The 17,873-nt window shown below is 39.5% G+C and overlaps 1 protein-coding gene across 1 annotated transcript; it reads left to right on the top strand.

The window, feature by feature from the left end:
• Positions 1-408: 408 nt before the first annotated feature.
• cers6 (ceramide synthase 6) lies at positions 409-17,843 on the top strand. Its single transcript, XM_058653500.1, has 11 exons — positions 409-1,197; positions 2,680-2,785; positions 2,877-3,007; positions 7,735-7,792; positions 9,887-9,937; positions 10,062-10,154; positions 12,439-12,567; positions 12,791-12,897; positions 14,656-14,812; positions 14,986-15,009; positions 16,797-17,843. The coding sequence occupies exons 1-11, from the start codon at positions 1,028-1,030 to the stop codon at positions 16,953-16,955; spliced, it is 1,185 nt and encodes a 394-aa protein (XP_058509483.1). The 5' UTR covers positions 409-1,027; the 3' UTR covers positions 16,956-17,843.
• The last annotated feature ends 30 nt before the right edge of the window (positions 17,844-17,873 follow it).

Below are 17,873 nucleotides of genomic sequence, written 5' to 3' on the forward strand. Positions count from 1 at the left end.
CTATATGGGATTGTGTCCAAATCAACAGTAGCTCATTTAAAATCATCACATCTTAGTATCTCTTTATTATTTACTGTGCATTTATTGTCCTCTGCTGCTGGAGAATTGAATTTCGCTATGGGATTAATGTCTGTCAAGCTAGCTGGTGCTGTAACTATCGACCTATCTAAAAATATAAAAGTATTTTCAAATTGTTTTCAAAGTATTTTCAAATAAAAAAAACATATGTATATATATATATATAAATAATTACATATACATGTTTGTATATATATGTATATATACATATACATATACATGTATATATATATATATATGTATATATATCTCAATGAAGTAGCCTACATGGGACACTTAATTCATGTACCATTCATGTACTGTTACAAGGTCAGCATTCACCACTGTGTACTACACCACATCCGTCAGTAGGTGGCGCAGTTGACCAAGCCGTGCGCTGACAAAGCCCGTTCCCACATTGTTGCCATATTATTTGTGCTGATTTCCTGGTTTTTACTGGAATTATCAAACGCTCATTTGAAGAGAAAACCGTCACAGTGAACCCTTCACCCTGATTTGTGGTTTATTGTGAGATTCCTCTCACCATATAAGAGATATAGTTTGTGTGCAACAAACGCAATAAAAGGAAATAATAATATATATATAAAAAAAACCACCCGTTCCTTCTTCACGTAAAGTGAGCTCGTACTAAACCCGTGTCATCGTAGACCGTGCGTGTTAAAGCCGGCGATAACGTACACGGCGACTCCACTGCGCGACATTTCAACGCACCAATCAGTTGCGGAGGAGCTGATTGAGTCGACTTCCCTACAGTGGAGGAGCTGTGGCGAAACGGACGGACGGCGGCGTCTCACACACGGATCCTCATCACCACGTCCACCACCACCACCACCATCACCACCAGCTTTAGCCGAGTCTGTGCGGTCCGAGCGCGGCGAGAGACCACCGAGGTTCAGCGGGACATCCGTTTGTGTTCGGAGCCGGTCAGAGAGTCTGCAGTGCCGCGGACATGGCCGGTATTCTGGCGTGGTTTTGGAACGAGCGCTTCTGGCTCCCGCACAATGTAACATGGGCTGACTTAAAAAACACTGACGAGGCAACGTACCCGCAAGCCGAGGATCTGTATCTGGCGTGTCCTTTAGCTTTCTGCATCTTTATGATACGGCTGGTCTTTGAAAGGTGGGTCTGAGTGAGTGCCGAGATAATCCAGGTGGCTGTTTGTTGTGTCGATGAAATTATGCAGCACAATCCCGCGGCTCGTGTTTGTTACCTAAACAATGGCATCTCTGTTTATCGCACAAATCACCGGCGCTGATCGTCATCCTCTCTGCAGGCCCGCAGCGATACGCGCTGTCTGCATTATATGCATCTGTCAGTGCACATTCATGATTCCACATCTTTACCGGTCCCAACCCCCGGTACTGGTCCCAGTCCGAACCCAACAGGCTTCTAGTTTTAATCCTAATGTGTGCTGCTGACCCACTTGTGATTGTACAATCATCATCATGACTAACACACAGTCATGATGGTCAGAACATTTCTCCTCCTCATGCATTTTTATGTGGGACAATAGTGTTCTGCATTATGTGGGACAGTGATTTAAACTTCTCCACTAAGCCCTTCACTCATTTTTAAAAATAATATTATTTAATTACCTCCAGTAAAGAACCCTGCTATTAAGTTAAGTGTGTACATATTTTTGGATTACTTGAATAACCAGTTTTTCACATTCATATCACTGCAATCAAACATGGCACGATACCACTTCTCCTATGTCCGATACTGATACCGATATCACAACCTTACTGATACCAATATCAGACCAATGCTGTTAACAACACATTTTAAGCCATTTCAATTATCCAACTGTGTGACATAAAGTAGAAGTAAATAGCCCACAAACATGACTCAGCTAAAATGCTTTTGCTGATTTTTATTTACATTTATGTATATATATATATATATAGAGAGAGAGAGAGAGAGATAGTCCGATATCCGATCCAGTGATTTTGACCAATATCGATACGGATTGTGTCCAAATCAACAGTGGCTCATTTATAATTATCACATCTTAGTATCTCTTTTTATCATTTACTGTGCATTTTACTCCTATAGTGCTCTCCTGCTGGAGATTTAGGACTAATAAGGTTTCTGTCTGTCTATCTGTCAAGCTAGCTATCCCTCTAAAAATATCTCAAATATATCAACCGATAAACCAAAAGTGGTCCTCCCGCTAGTGACCTGTCTGTTGCAACCATGTCCCTTATGTCCATGTAGACTCAAAAGAAGTAGCGAGAACTGCATGGGTCCTCGTACCACCTGCAAATAAAGTAATGGAGATGAGCTGTACTGTACTGGATCAGATAAAAAAGTTAAACCAGAAATGATCTGTAAACCTTAATAAATGTGTCACTAAGCAACAAGGCATCATGTGACCAATACAGGAGATAGGGCTGCATGTGTGGTGCAGGTGATAAATGCATCAGTAAGAAAGTATCTGTATTGTTAGATACTCAGGGTTGTAACATCGGTATCTGTAGTGGTGGTACCAAGTCATCCCCGAGAAATTATACATTTACATCCTGACTCTCGACGTCCTCTTGTAATGAAACAATCGCCCTGCTGATGACAGTGTTGTGTTCTGATCTTTTAAACGTGCAGGTTTATTGCAAGACCATGTGCGATGGGCCTGAAGATTCAAGCCAGCGGGCCTCAAAAAGCACAACCCAACGCTATCCTCGAGAAGGTTTTCACCGCTATAACCAAGGTGGAGCATGTTGTTCTCATTGGCCTCCTGTTATGCCCCTTTGTAATTCATCCAAACACACATACATATCTATTTATTTTTGTCCTGCCAGCACCCAGATGAGAAGAGGCTGGAGGGCCTGTCCAAGCAGCTCGACTGGGACGTGCGGACCATCCAGCGCTGGTTCAGACAGCGACGCAACCAGGAGAAGCCCAGCACTCTCGCTCGATTCTGTGAAAGCATGTAAGGCAAATTACATTAAACACAGCACAGCGCACACCTTACATTACTTAGCTGCAAGCCCTTTCACCACCCCTTTATGTCGTTAACGCTGACATTTATGATCCTCACGCAAGAATCGACCACAGAGCAAATCATGTCTGCTTGTGTTAATGTGAACGTATTGTTGTTTGGGAATTCTGTGCCAAATGAAGACAGATCTGAACGGGCTATACTGCATTACCATTCACTAGTAAGTCAACAGTGACGTTAGTAAAAGCAGGTCTGTTGTTTACCTTCATCCCAGCAAGTTTCACTCTCATTTACATAGTGTAGGGAAATGAGGGGAACTCGGTGGCTGCTCAGGAGCTCAAAGATAATATGTTGTACTTTAGGAGCTTTGTTGGTTTTAAAGGGATATATAAATCACCATACAGTATAACTATTCCTCAATCACTTTATTGAAACATGTCCAGAAAATGAGGGAAACATTTATTCAGTTTTAAAATAAATAACATTTTTAGGGAAAAAAGGTCCAAGTGTCACGACCCTGGCTCTGTTAAAACTGGAGTAGAATTAAAACGGACTATTTTGTGACTTATGCAAAACACACACCCCCATGATGTCCACATAAGGAGTCGTGTATTATTCCTACAACAATTAAATAAGGGTGCACCTGCGGCACAGATCCGTACTGTGTGAGCACTAAGGGTTAAATACATGTGTTGTATTAGTTGTATGAATATATAAGACTAACTTTCAGTCTCATCATTCCAATCCAAAATGCCAACGATCACAGAATTTGACATAAAAACAACAAAGTTGGTGGTGCCTTGAGACTTTTGCACAGTACTGTATATAACATATATGGTGATCCATGTGTATATATATACAAAGACAATTGTAACACACTGTAAAAAGATATAAATGCACAGAATTTGCAGTGATATTTATTGTATTTATTAGTAATCAACAACCATTTAATCAGCGATTGAATGGTCATTTAGCTGCCATGATGAAGCATCATCACTTTCATTCATCCGTGATTGTCTCTGAAGATTGCGACATGCATGCTGGTGCTGCTATGGGATAAAAGTGTCCCAGCGCGAAACAACAAAACCCACTCAGGGCGCTATAGAGAACTGGCTAATCTGCAGCCGAGCACTTGCCATCAGGGAGATTGTAGTTACTTAGCAGTGTGATGTTAAAGGCCGTCAAGTGAGCGTGGCTGTCAGAGCAGAGTCATGTCTGACACGAGTAGAGCAGAGTCTGGCAGTCTGAGCCTCACAGCTTCTGATCAGCCTGAGGCTGCTGTTCACTCAGGAGTACAGTTTGGGCTGATTAGACCACTCGACGTCTATCGCAGCTTTTGAGAGGAAGCTGAAACAGTCCACCGGCTTTACACACAAGCAGAGAGCAGTTTGGTGCTCGTCTGGAATTAAGAATGCGGTTTTATTTGGTGCGCTCAGCCGGCATTCGTTCTGTTAGAGCAACAATTGTGCCAAAGCTGTTATCTGCATACGGCGTAATTGACTGCACAAGACACTGGGCTTTGCAGTAGTTTGGCTCAGGTTGTCTGTCTGAGTTTGCTTACAATGCAGTTTTCCAAATGGGGGGCTGGCTTCAGTCCTCCACGCAGTGATTGTGCTCTAATTAGGCTCTCGTGCACAGCTGTCGCAGACTGATAGCGTTCTTTGTCTCTCAGTTGTCAGGATGGCTGATCTGTTGTCTGCTCTGTTCATTATGCAGACAGTATGTAGCAAACACATTTGGTCTGTAATATCCGAGACTCTGCATGAAGTTTGTTTAGCAGCCATTGTTGTGTCCTCGTCCTCCCCCGGACGTACGGCAAAAAGCCTTTCCAGCAAATCCAAGTATTGATTTTTCTTTTTTCAGCAAGTAACCTGCAGCAGACAGATGTTTCTGCAGTTGTACCATCTAAAAAGACCGAAAAGATAATTTGATACATGTTGGATTATTATTATTATTTCACCACAGTGGCAGAAGCTGCATGTGTTGATCAATTATATTTTAAGTTAAGCAAGAAAAACAGTAAGGGGAACAGGGTAGTGTTATCTGCAAAATCCTCTTCTGTCTGGTTTTCCTGGGTTAACACAAACTGGAGCAGGATTATGCTTCAATAACTCCTTAACTGTATGATCTCACTTTCCTCCCTTCCTTTCTCTGCTCTGCTTTCACTGAGAAAGGAGAAATGATGATGAGCAAACAATGCAAATGGCAGCTTCTAAAAAGAAAGAGATGGGGGTATTTTTAAGATTCAATGTCACTAGTACTAGTTTTGCTCCGGGTACTCCTGCTTCCTCCCACAGTCCAAAAACATGCAAATTTGGGGATTAGGCAAATTGGACACTCTAAAATTGACCGTAGGTGTGAATGTGGATTGTTGTTTGACTCTTTGTGACCCTGTGATGGACTGGCGACCTGTCCAGGGTGTACCCCACCTTTTGCCCTATGACAGCTGGGATTGGCAGGGTTCTATCTTCTTTTTTATTGGCTGGGAACAGTGGTTTACTGTACCTGACATAACTGCTGCAAGTGCAAATATTAGGCTAGGATACGTTAAGATGAAATATTTGTACCGTTATTAAAATATGTTGCCATCGTAAAACACTTTTTCTTAAAAACAAATGTCATTTTGTCTATGCTTTCTTAAACTGCCTTCTCTTTTCATTACAATCTGCTTAAATTCTAAAAAAAAAAATGAATTTAACATCTGCAGGAAAAAATTCTTCTAATTTGTTGCCAATATTCTAACCGAAATGTCAATGACATCTCCCTAGAAATAGCTTGTTGACAATAAAATGCCACTTTAAAACAAGTAGCTAATCATGCCTAGGAGTTTAACCAAATTAGACAAATAAAGAAAAAAGGATAGCTGTGTTTCTTCTGATTGAACAGGGAATATGGGTGTATCAGGGCTTTGTACCGGTTGAGTTTTGATTCCAATGTATAGAGGGCGAGTTCATCATAAAATATAAGCCTACAGTAAGTCTTTTTAACCGCTGTTACCAACCAGCTGTAATTAAGTACACGTGTAATTGGCTAGATGCTGCCACATCATGTACAGATAATAAACAGTGGCCCTTAGATAATTCAATTAAAAATAATTTCATCTTCTGTATCAGCGCCACATCGGGGAAAAACCTCATAATGGCAAAAAAAAAAAAATAATAATCATATCATCCGATTTCAGAAAGAAAAGATGTATTTGCAGAAGCTGCTGCGAGTCGTTCTGATTGTAGAAATATGGCAGCACTTCAAAGGGATTCAACAGCAGTTGCCATGCAACACATTTTACTGCGTGTCAGGTAGAATTGTCCAGACAATTTGGTTGCACAGTTCTATTGATCAAGCACCAAAAAGCAGCCAATGACGGTGTCCACATTTGCCCAGTATTAAATAAAGAATGCCTGCTTCCTTGTGAAAGGCTCTTGCTCTGTGGGATCTTCATAAACTGGGGAGCTAATACGGACTCACTGGTTTTATTTCGCATTACAAGAAAACTCTTTTGAGCGTGTCTTGTTGAGTTGGGAGGCTGTGGCTCACAAAATGTGCTTAATTCAAGGTCATATAGGTCAGCAAGGGTTGTAATTATTGAGATTTGAGTTTAGATTAGGGATTACCGCATTTTCTGTGTCCAATACTGTTATCACAAACTTTAGTATCTACCGATACCGATATGAGTCCGATACAGTCATTTTAGACCATAATTCTCCAACTGTGTAACAAATATTGTTCTCCCAAAAAGGTGAAGAAATAAACAGCCCAAACATGACTCAGCTAAAATGCTTTTGCTGATTTTTATTTACATGTTTACAGTCCGTGCATAGTGAAGCATGCGATATACTAACATAGGATTTTTGGATTGTATCAGATATTTGCATTTTTATCTGTCCCAACCAATATTGCACCGATTCCCATCCCTAGTATAGATATCATTTCTAAGTCAAGCTTCAGAACAATATTTATTTTGTTTTAGATTTGAAACAAGATGGAGAAAGATGCAATATTGAGAACTTAGGATGTTAATTGTTTCTAACATTGATTTTTCATGATTTCAATTAGAAACCAGATTGTTTAGGATTCTCCTTTTACACATTGTCACTGTATTCAGATGTAAATATTACACATACAGTACAGTGTACTGTACACAAGAACACACAACAAAATAGTCCCCTACTCAGACTTAACTGCAAATTTGTTTCCCAACCACACTTCAGAGTTGTGTAGATAAACTACTGTGAAGGTTTTTGATCACTGGAGTGTCGACTGGAGCCGTGTCTTCTCTGCCTCAGAGCTCATAAACACTTTAGCTGCCATTGTGTTCTTGTGGTCACTAAATGCAGTGCAGGATTATATAAAGAGCAGAGCAGGCTGGGGCAGGACACTGTGTGAGCATCTTTTATTCCTCTGCAGACCTCACCACAGTTAAGTCAGCGCTGTCCCATTTTTAGTGACTCACCCTCGACTGCAGATGTGGGGATTCTGATCACAGGCATTGCCACATTATGCTGCAATGTGCTGAACCGAAGAAGCAATCTATATAAGTGCTTCACACATGTACAGTTGGCTTTAGCCCACACCTCACCTGGTAATGTTGGATTCTGGAATGTTCTTTGTTTGTATTTCTCTATGTAACCTAAAAAAAAAAAAAAAACCTTGAATTTGAATGCTTCTCCTTCCATTCTTGCATTTATAACTTTAACGTGTTTTTCCTCTTTGTATTTCAGGTGGAGATTTACATTCTACCTGTACATTTTTACCTACGGAGTTCGTTTCCTTAAAAAGGTAACAGTTAAAGACACACAGACAAGCACTGGTATTCTGCTGTGACGGTTAAAGATGACATGAGTCACTGAGGCATGGCGAGAATGAAAATCTTGTGGTTTCTGAATAGGCTGGTAATTAAGTCTGCGGGCTAAAAATAGAATAAATGATGGTATAAGGGATTACATTTGCTTATTAAAACGCCAAGAGTAAAAAGTGCAGGATAATAATTGATCTGAAGGGAGAAGTTGCTGGCAAATGTAATGTTAAATAATAATATTATCCATTAAATTTAATGTGTCAATGATTTGCCATGAATGTGATCTTTTACACTATGTGCCACATAAGCCTGATTTACACTTTTTCAAATAAACAGTTTGACAAAGTCATATTCTTCCCATTGATCTCTGTTCAAAATAGCTTTTCATGAGCTTTTCTCAATCAAATCCACCCATTATCGAAACTCAGAAAAAGTAGCACAAATACAGATAGAAAAAATACTGTATAGTCAAGATTATACCAATCACAACAATGTAATGTAAGTAAAAGAGCCAGCTGAACGTGAGGTTACAATGGAAATGGCTGGACGCATTAATTGAAAACACTGCATGACTTATTTCACATTTGTAAATCAAAAAAACAAGCACACATCAATGACAGCGCGGTACTTTTAAAATACATTATTTTCAAGGTAAACTAAGCGCAAAGAATGACTGGCTCTTGTAATGACAGTCCAGAAATTATAGCCATTGTGCCAATATGAAATTGAAATATGTGGTTAAGATGGATCAGTGTAATATTATACACAAAGTGTATACGAGTGGTCAAATCGCAAGGAAAATATAGGAAATAGCAGAAAAGAGGGGGGGAAAACTCACAGGTATGAATTTGTGTGACAAAGTGCTCCGTGAAAAAAATATTTAAATATTTGCCTTCAGTGATGCAGGCTCCTCTTTCTGTGGAAGAAGTTTATTAATAGATTATGTCCAGGGAGGAGTACAAGAGACAGACAGTCATACCAATGAGTTACCCTTTGCTTATACACTAAGTATTCTTCAGTATCACTGTTATCATTCCCCCTTTTTCTCTCCTGATATCACTATGTCCTGACTCTGGCTACACACTATAAAATAATCGCTAAATAACATTGATTCAGATCCAGAATTCATGAAGGCAATAATATGTTTATATCCATAACATGTAATAACAGGAAAATAAACTATAGTATGGATGACACCGCATTGATACTACAGTAAATTGTCTTTATAGGCTTTATTAAAAGGTGGTAGTAGTAGTAGTGTTAAATATCTTTGCTGTTGCTTTATTTGTTTTCAATAATAATAAAAGTCATTCATTCCTTCATTGGGGTTTATCTACTGCTTTATCCTCCACACACAGAGACAAACAACCATTCACTCTCACATTCACACCTAGTTCAGTATCATTTTACAAAACATACTATGATCAACTGGAAATTTCTTGAGAAAAATAGGTGCAATTTAAACAGTAAGATGGCTTAGTTAAAGGAATACTTTACTGATTTGCATTTAGCTCGGTATTACTAGAATAGGGGTAGTATATAGCACCACGTTGGTGACCACTGCTCTAGACCCACTCGTGGGGGGGCGGGACCTCAGAATGTAAACAGTTCCCGCCATCTTTGCTAACAGTTATGCTAACAGGACATTTCTCAACTCAGGGGAAACTGAGGTTGGGAAGCACAATTTTTTTTTAAAAATACTACCCCTATTCTAGTAATAGCTACAAAGCTAAATGCAAATCAGGGAAGTATTCCTTTAACCATTTACAGATGTCTGGAACTGAAAAATAGAGTATTTCACAAATCCATCCTGGGGGCTGTACAGGTTCTGGTCCGTACATTTGACACACCTGGTTTAGAGTGTCCAGTTAACCTCTGCATGTCTGTGGACTGTGGGAGACCCGGTCGCGAACCCAGGCCCTTCGACATCGTTTTCACTGTTGTCCGTGGAGTTTTCACTTTCACTGAGTTTCAGCTCAGTTTAATGATTGATGATGTTTTATATTTTATTTTATAATCTGGGTGTATTGGATTCAAACGTATTGATTCATGTTTGCTGATTTCATTTGCTGCAGACTCCCTGGCTATGGAACACTAAAGAGTGCTGGTACAACTATCCTTACCAGGTAAATGTCACAACACAGCACATTTCACCCACACTCTCTTATCATTACACAGCCACATGTGTTGCAATACCAAAACTCCCAAATGTTTATTTTTAACATTGTTGCTTTTTGTGTGTTCATTCAGCCACTGACTGTGGACATCCATTACTATTACATACTGGAGCTGTCGTTCTACCTCTCCCTACTCTTTTCCCAATTTACAGATATCAAGAGGAAGGTAAGAATGATTGCAAGCCACACGAGACACATCTGTAATAACAGCTGACAGCTGGAAATGTGGCATTTTAAGTCATATTTATGTGGAAAACAGCCATGTTTGTGTTGTTTTTGCCATTGAAAGAAGCAATTGCAAAGCTTCATTAGCGTTGTTTGAACGTCTCTTTTCTGACCATCACCATGACTCTATGAAGTTTGTGCTTTTGGCCTCAGCATCATCTCACTGGTACGTTCCATGACCATAGCCATAACCATAGCGACGATAAGCATTCATTTTGTTAAATCAACAGTTTAAGATTAGGTCTGTAATAGTACAGTGTGTTGAGTTTTATTACCATACGTCAAGGAACATTGTGTAAAAAGTAGCGTTAAAACTCAAAAGATTGTTTAGTTTGTCCATTGTGGGCTAAATGGTGATCCAAAATGGCAGCGTCCAAAGAGCTGACCCAGCTCCTGATATAAATATAACAACAAATTAAATAACAAAGTGTAATTATTTCATCTTCAGTTTCTACCAAATAAAAATGTAACGCACTGAATCTGTAACAGTGACAAATGTAGAACAGAATAATCCATAACCGAATAACTGATTAATAGTTAGATACACACGCCACTTGTTACAAATAACAACTTACTGTTAAATTATTTATTAAGTAGTGTTTTACTGCTAATATACTATGTACTTTTGTGCTCTAAATTAAATGTAAAGGTCCATCTTGATTTTGCCTTGAACTCACTTTTAGAAACTCAGCACCTGGAGGCTGTCCTGCACTGATTCTTCTGCGACTTCTCCGGTGTCTTTTTACAAGATGCTAAACCCCAAAATTAAACCCTATTGTTCCGGTGCGTGAGTGAAACATAATGGAGCGCTATATATAGGAGCTGTGTGTGTGTGTGTGTGTGTGAGAGAATGTGACCAGTGGTGTAAAGCGCTGCGCGTACTCAGTTAAGGGTTCATTAAATATCAATTTGCATGCCTTACAGCCATAATCCCACTCCTGTCTCCAGTCCATCCCCAGCTCAGCTCTCCTCTCAAAAACACACTCCACTCACTGCACTCACAGCAGCCCCCATGATGCCATGCTGTGTATGCCTTCACTCTGTCATCTCTTTGTTGACTGTTGGCATGTTGTCTGCTTTTGTTTCTCCTTTCAGTTTTTTCATGCACAGTACTACACTGAGGAGGTCCTCTGCACCCCCTGCCAATTCCAGTATGTTGTCCCTGCACACTCTTGCCTTGCTTTCATTCTCTATCTTCTTGCATCATTGCTTTTCCTTCTCGTCCTCCTTCTCATTCTTTTGCTATGTTGGACTGGTTGTGGTTGCTTTGAGCTGAGACGTGGAGCTAGCAGCTGAGGTTTTGCTAGAGCAGTGTTTCATTCACCCATAGTCACCTCTAGGCCCATTCATAGAAAGCGCAAACGCAAATGGTCCGGACCAAAACTGCACTGCCGATAATGATTATTAATTAAGTGGAAAAAGTGTGCTTTAGCTGCCATTTGACACTTGCATTACTTTAATTCCAATACTCTTATCTGACATCTGTAATTACTTTTAAATAAATCACTTTTTTTACAATTTTTTTTACAAATATGTTGCAACTAGGGATGCATGATATTGGACTTTTGGATATTGGACCTGCGCCCAACTGCAGAGGTCATATAGTCAATCATTTACAAAATATTTTGCCTACATGTCGTGACAGATTACCGCAAAATAAATAAACTTAAAAAAAAAAATAATATCATAGAAGTCAAGGAAGTAGCAGCCTAATGTTGTAGTCATTAGTCATATCGGTAGATTTTGGTGTGTTTGCTGATATCCCATTTTAAAGCCAATATCTGCCAATACAGATATCGTGCCGATACATCCGATACAGTTGCAGCAGTTACATTACACTTTTAATGTATTGCTCAGACACGGAGGATTGTGATTTTTGTGACGGCTGCGATAAATCACTCTCATGTCATAATGTTCAGACGCACATGATGAGCATGCCTGGCCAAAATAGATGTTTTATTTTGAAGGACGTTGCATTTCAAGGTCATGAAATTACAAAAGGCTCCAATCCGGTTCCACAAATTTGTTCTATGTTATTGAGCAGTAGTTGCCTTGTGATTGTGAAAATGTGCTGTTTTCATTGGTGTCAAGTACACACTCAAACTCCACACGTTCCGTTTCTTTTACCAAATGACATTCCTGTAATGTCCTAGAAGCTGTGGGATTGTCCTGCATGCAGTGACAATGACGTTGTGTGACATTTCTCTGGCAAACTGTGTCCCCAGGACTTCTTGATCATGTTCCTGCACCACGTGGCAACAATCTCACTCATCACCTTTTCCTACGTGAACAACATGGCACGAGTGGGAACTCTGGTCATGTGTCTGCATGACGCGGCGGACGTGCTGATAGAGGTGAGGAGGACGGCTGAGACGATTCAAATGACGGATACAAGGGTTGACTGGTTGTGTTTGGACGGACATATGTATTTTTTTTTTTTATCCAGTACTGTACAACTGTTAGTATCATTCAGGTACATTGCTTTTTGGACATATACTTTAAGGTTATAATACTGAACACAAGAATTATAATTATATAAGTGCTTAAAATATTAATTATTGATTTATTTTTTTCTAGGCTGCCAAGATGGCCAACTATGCCAAATGTCAGATTCTGTGCAACCTCCTGTTTGCAATGTTTGCAGTTCTCTTCATAAGTTCCAGACTGGGGGTTTACCCTGTGTGGTAAGTGTTTTTTTTATTTACCGCACCTCCTTTGTACCGTTGTGTTTTAATGATGTGGTGTTCACAGGCAGTCGCAGCGAAAGGATCTGTGCAATAGACGTCTGTTTGTCCTGCATATGTTATTTCAGCAGAAATGAAGGGCTCTGTGCTTTTTTTTTCCCCCCACTACTTTCCACAGTTTGGAGTTGAGACACATCTCTGTGAATTTTGTTGCTAAGAAATAGTTACTATGGATACAGCAGCATTAACCTCTGACAGAAATCCAAGCAAATAAACAAATGAAAAGCAGATCCTTACGGTTAACATCAAACTGTTTTCCAATTGTGTTTGCCTTTCAGCTTTTCATTTTTTTTGAGTCGTTAATTGTAGCTAATCCATCTAAGATGATGGACACTATTTGTTATGGCTTTCTTTGTAGCCAGATCTTTAGGGGTCTAAATGTTTAATTACAGTGGCTGGTAAAAGACAATTCTAATCATTATAATTGCAGCGTTACTACTAAACAGTTTTAGGCCTTGAAAGTGTACAACAGTCATCAGCAGCAGTGTTATCACGCCTTTCACAAGTGACGGGAGAGGTGATTCATCTCTGAATCAGGCAGACACAGTTTTTCTTTGAGCCACCAATGACACTTGATCAGCACACAACACAACACATGCTATTTCCAGCATCCAGATTATAATTTGTCGTCTCTAATTGTTAAGGGTAATCTAAAGAAACACTTTGGGATTCGTCTATGCAACAATTTATGTTTGAAAGGTTTCAGCTGGCACCTCGTTCTCTGATGTCGATTCCACACTGTAACATGACTGGATTTTTGTCAGCACTGGCCATGCTGATGGTGAAGTTGTCATTACTGTAAAAGCTGTTGCCATGGCTACAGAATCTGGAGTATGATTCACAGGCAGCCATTAGGGAGAACTGGCCCCTTGACAAATTTATCACATATACTTAAAAATATGATTATTAATATTATTATTATATCATCAGCACCTTTGGATTTATGGAGCGGCATGTATTGAACTATAACTTTAAACTATTTAACATATACTCACATCTTTTTATACTATTTATGCATCATGTCATTTAAGGATGCAGAGATGTTCTACAGTCAGAGAAGTTTTTTTGGGGGTTTTTTTATAGTCGGAGAAGTTACCAAGAGAGTCCATGAAATGACCGCTCCAAAGAAGCTGCCACTGAATCCGGACAGTCAGTCCAAGACTGAGGTCGGTAACGTCACTAAAGAGATAGACGATATTTAGGATATTGCGATATTTTACCGCTTCCAGTCAAAGAAAAAGAGTTTCAGCAGGTCAGAAACTCTCGACACATTCCAACCACGTCTGAGCCTGACCGTCTTTCAGTGATTCAGTTGCAGCTTCTCCAGAGTGGTCGCTCTCTGATGGACACGTGGAGACGAAATGTCAAGATTAAAGTCGACGTGATATTCCAACTTTATTCTCAAAATTTACAGTTCAATCCCGACGTCGTCGTGTTTAAAGTTGAGATAATTATATTCAACCACTAAAAAAACAAGGTAATAGTGATAGATATTGTGAGTGTTAATCACTAATGTTACCTAGCAAAGACCAAGTTCCCCCTAGTGAAAGCTGAAAGGAAGTTAACTGACGCTCCGTGCATATAGTGAATTCCTCCATTTAAAGAACGTGCTCTTAATCCTTTGTTTTTCTGAATGGAAAGTTAATTCTCTCTCTCTCTCTCTCTCTCTTTCATTGTTGCCTGCTGTTGCTATGGAAGGATTTTAAACACCACCTTGTTTGAGAGTTGGGAGATTGTAGGGCCCTACCCGTCCTGGTGGGTCTTCAACCTGCTGCTCATCCTGCTACAGCTCCTTCACTCCTTCTGGTCCTACCTCATAGTGAAGACAGCGTGCCGAGCCATATCCAAAGGAAAGGTGAGTCATTACACACCGATCCTGTCCTGTGTGTTACCATCTAACCTTGTTTAATGTTTTGGGGGTAAGGTTTTTTGCTTGTACATCTATAAATACTGTGTCACAGCCACTTTTAACTTTCCTCTCTCTCTCTCTCTCTCTCTCTGTCGTCTCTGCTAAATGTGATCTTCAAGGTGGGGAAATGGAATCCTTTACATGTAAGTAGACTTGATAGGTTACAGTTTTCTTTATATTCTAATCTACTTCCCTTTTTTTATTTCATTTACCTTTATTTCTAACTTATTTAAATTCAAATTTAAATAAGATTTTATCTTGTTTTCAGCAGAATTGTGTGTCGCAGTTTAAATTTCACCGTCAATGTACCGTGTACAATCTCATCTGACAAATAGACAAATCTTGAATCTTATCAATGATCGATTCCCCATGTTGACACAATCTGAAATATCACTGCAAATGTTAAAAATAGATTTCCATAACATTTAGGATCTTAATAACTGATCTTGAAGATCTGCCGTTCAATGCCACCATCAGAGAATTGATTGATTTGTTTTGGTTTATCATTAAAACACATGTAATACTAGTGACATTCTCCTCCGCAGTGCTTTGTGCCTAGTGCCATTTAGTAAATGGTAGCGCGCTACAACCGTAAATAAAGCACATTAGTCTGCCGACATTAGCATTTAGCTCAAATCACCACGCTGCTTAAGTGCAGCCTCATATAACAGTCGGCATGGTTGTTGACTTGATTTCCCTGAAATGGAGTCTTTGAAACGTGTTCATGAGTGATGAATAAAATAGTGGCATCTTAATAATGCATTGTAACATGTGTAAAGTCCAGTGTTAATGAATTGAAAATATTGTAAGGTTGCAAACTGATTTTATGGCTGTTGCTGCTTGTTGTTAAATAACCAACATTTGTAACGCCGTCATGCATACAGTCGCTGCCACGCATAACACAGACAATGACAACTATCTAACCTCTATTAGGGCTGAACCATTTAGAATAAATATCTAATTGTGATTATTTTGATTGCGAAATGAGAGGGAATGGTCATTCTTTGTGTAATTATTCTCATTCTCATTTGAACAACATATTTTTTTTAGGGTGATAACTTTGTTGAAATTGAACACATGAAACATTTCTAAATGTGTGTATTTATCATTTTAACAGTGTTATATATAAAAATGGCAAAATGCAAAAACGTTCTGGTAATATCTACATTTAACTACCATAGCGGTCAATTTGACCATATGCATTATAGAGGGTGTAACATGTCTATTTTATGATACTGACCTCAACCTTTGAAGACTCATATCACTGTGACTATTACGAGTTGTTTTATCTATGTTAGCTTAGCTCTACTTCAAAGCCTCAAAGCCTCAGCCATCAACAGCTGCGTTTGTTTCCTCATGTTTACGATCACCTATATTCATATAACATTTTCAGATTGGACTTTATTTATTGAAATTATATTAAATATTAACCTATGAAAGGTCAAAATGACCTCTATGGTCTTTCGAGTAGGTACATCATTCCCGGTAGTTTGAGTGTTAAAGGAATACTTTGCATTTAGCTTTGTATTACTAGAATAGGGGTAGTATTTTTTGAAAAATTTTGCTTCCCAACCTCAGTTTCTCCTGAGTCTAGAAATACTGTATCTTCATTCTTTTTTTGTTACGTGCCCACCAGTGACACTTGGGTCGAGCCTTGGTCTTAGGCTTGAAACTGCAAGGCTAATTCCACACTTATTAGAGCCACTTGTAGGGGGACCGGACCTCATTTCCAGAATGTACACAGTGTCCGCCATCTTTGCTAACAGGACCAAGTGTCACTGGTGGGCACGTAACAAAGAAAAGAATGAAGACATTTCTCAACTCAGAGGAAACTGAGGTTGGGAAGGATTTTTCAGAAAGACTACCCCTATTCTAGTAGCCAGTATTGCAATTTCGATTAAAATTCTAACCGTCCTTCCCATTTCTACAGGTGTCTAAAGACGACCGCAGTGACATTGAGTCCAGCTCTGATGAGGATGACAGCCCCCCACCCAGTCAGAAGCACCACAGCAGCGCCACCAATGGGACCAATAAAAATCACGGGACCAACGGCTACCTGACCGGAGTCCCGTACTCCGATGAACACTGACTAAGCTTATATCACAGCACTGGAGCATTCTACCGACTCCGTCCATCAATCTGTGTGCGTGTACGTATTTGAGTGTAGGGTGGACACGTGAACAACATCGCCGGTCTGGTACTGAAAGTGCATACATCAATTACGTGATTGTAGTTTTGTTCTCGGTTTGATTCTTTTACGATCGCCCTTCTTTGCAACCTCCATCTGTGTATTTGCATCAAAGCCTAATTTCAGTGAGATATTAAAGCACTAATATCAGTACAAGCCACTCTCTGTTTAGCCAATTGAATGACAGCATTCCACTTTATGGTGTAAGCATGCTAATTTAACATACAATAGTCTGGCATACTAGGGGTGTGATTCCCCAATGTTTGTCTCTTTCTGTGTTATTTATTTTGTTTCTAAATATGTTTGCAGACGGTTTAGTCGGACACCTATTCTACTATAATGTCAGTATAAGTGATGAAATAATCTCGGACAGGAAGCAGATTTGTTTTTTTTCCCCACATGTCACTATTATTAGCGAAATGCTGAAGAACCGGGTTTTTTTTTCTTTTTTAATGCTACACTCCCAAAGATTTGCCGAAATGACGACCGAGTTTGTCTTCACTTAGATGAATTGTAATATATGAGGTTTACTCACATTTGGGAAACAACAACACGACACATTCTCCACTCCAACACTATATGAGATGTCAATAACAGTATTATGTGTGTGCATCAGACATGGCTTGGTGCTGTTCTCTCTCTCTCTCTCTCTCTCTCTCTCGAAGCATTTTGTTAAGTATTCTGGTACGTTTCTGGTAAGCATTTTCCATTTGCTCTCTCCTATGAGGCAAACATGAGTTGTTTGAACTATTCAATAAAAACAAAAACATAAATACTGCAAATGATTTGATCAAACTCTGGTGCCTGACTCTAATTTCG

The sequence above is a fragment of the Solea solea genome, chromosome 2, assembly GCF_958295425.1.
Source record: "Solea solea chromosome 2, fSolSol10.1, whole genome shotgun sequence".
Classification (NCBI taxonomy): domain Eukaryota; kingdom Metazoa; phylum Chordata; class Actinopteri; order Pleuronectiformes; family Soleidae; genus Solea; species Solea solea.